General features: G+C 38.2%; 1 protein-coding gene across 1 annotated transcript in view; it reads right to left on the bottom strand.

The window, feature by feature from the left end:
* The window catches only part of LOC106522907 (integrin beta-1), a gene marked incomplete at its 5' end in the record, with an annotated part of 18,857 nt that extends 17,893 nt beyond the window's left edge, over window positions 1-964 (bottom strand). The window contains 1 exon segment of the mRNA XM_014016146.1: window positions 879-964. Within this exon segment, the coding sequence (XP_013871600.1) occupies window positions 879-964 (86 nt within the window).
* Between the last annotated feature and the right edge of the window lie 544 nt (window positions 965-1,508).

A 1,508-nucleotide genomic window follows, 5' to 3' on the forward strand; every position in this document is an offset into this window, starting at 1 on the left:
ATACAGGGCTTTAGAATATCGATACAGTATTGGGAAATGAGATATCGCGATATTTCAGTGTATCGATATTTTCTTACACCCCTGTTTATTTGGTGAGAACAATATGCAGAAGGACTAAATGAAAAGAAAAAATGAACCTGACCACGTTTTTACCTTAAATATCTTTTCAAACTCGTCCTGATAAAGTAATGTTTAACAGCTCGTTCCTGGAAACGAGTGGGCTCAGCGTGACGAGACATGCAACAAAAACATCCGTGAGGATTTTTATCTGCCTCTTCATGAGTCTGAAAACCTACRTCCTCATTTACAGAAGAAAAATACTTAAATTCTGCTTTTTTTYCTCAATCTTAAAGAGCAGTAAGAAAACAAAACATAAACAGACAAGGTTTGGAGCTGCAGACTGGATCCACACGAAAACCAAAAAGGTGAAGAGAAAAGAGCTTAAAAACAATGAAGTCAGTCATAAAATAAGACTTTGAACCAGTTCTTTAAAATCACATGAAAAACCTCATCTTARTTTACACAAGAGAAAAAGACTAAAAGGTGTTTAGTTACCGAATGTTTCCTCAAATAAACATCATCACCTCTGAGGAAGAAGCTCAGGCAGGATCCAACAAGACCACAACCTGAGCCAAAATAAAATACCTGTTGACCAATCAGAGCTCATCGTTTCTCGCCTCAGAGGTTTCAAATAAGAATATTATGAGAGTCTAAGAAAAAAGTGATTTATCCTCTTTCTTTTCCTCTTATAATCCTCTAAATCAAAAGTTTAATTTTAACCCCTCGTTTCTCAACATGTGTGACACAAACAACGTTCTGCTTCAGGTAACGAGTGTTTGTAATAAAACCACTTTGACAGTTTTGGGGGGTGAACCCACCTCGTCTGAGCACCACCCGCATGTTTCAGACACCTGGATGCACTCCCCGCAGGACTGCGCGTTGGCCTTGGTGCAAACGTTCACATCTAAAAACGAGACGAGAGGTTTTTCCATGAGCTCACTTTAACTCAAACCAGCTTCAGAGTCTGAGAAATAACCCCCCATCCCCCCCGTCCCAGTTCAGAGGAGTGAGTCATGCTGGGAAAGTCTCAGGCAGATGACTAAGAGATGATTTAACTTCATGTAGGAACAAAAAGAAGAAAACTGATTCAAACATTTCTATCATTAGTGTTAAAAACGTCTCAAATAAACATGATTATAATCATAAAGTTTATTAATAAACACTTTTATAAAATCTAATATAAACACTGAACAATCACAGCAGAGAATGTTAGCATGCTAATGTGTAGCATCCATGCTAAGTGTTAGCATGCTAACGTGTAGCATCCATACTAAATGTTAGCATGCTAACGTGTAGCATCCATGCTAAATGTTAGCATGCTAACGTGTAGCATCCATGCTAAATGTTAGCATGCTAATGTGTAGCGTCCATGCTAAGTGTTAGCATGCTAACGTGTAGCATCCATGCTAAATGTTAGCATGCTAACGTGTAGAATCCATGCTAAATGT

The sequence above is a fragment of the Austrofundulus limnaeus genome, unplaced genomic scaffold (genome assembly GCF_001266775.1).
Source record: "Austrofundulus limnaeus strain Quisiro unplaced genomic scaffold, Austrofundulus_limnaeus-1.0 Scaffold139, whole genome shotgun sequence".
NCBI classification, from domain to species: domain Eukaryota; kingdom Metazoa; phylum Chordata; class Actinopteri; order Cyprinodontiformes; family Rivulidae; genus Austrofundulus; species Austrofundulus limnaeus.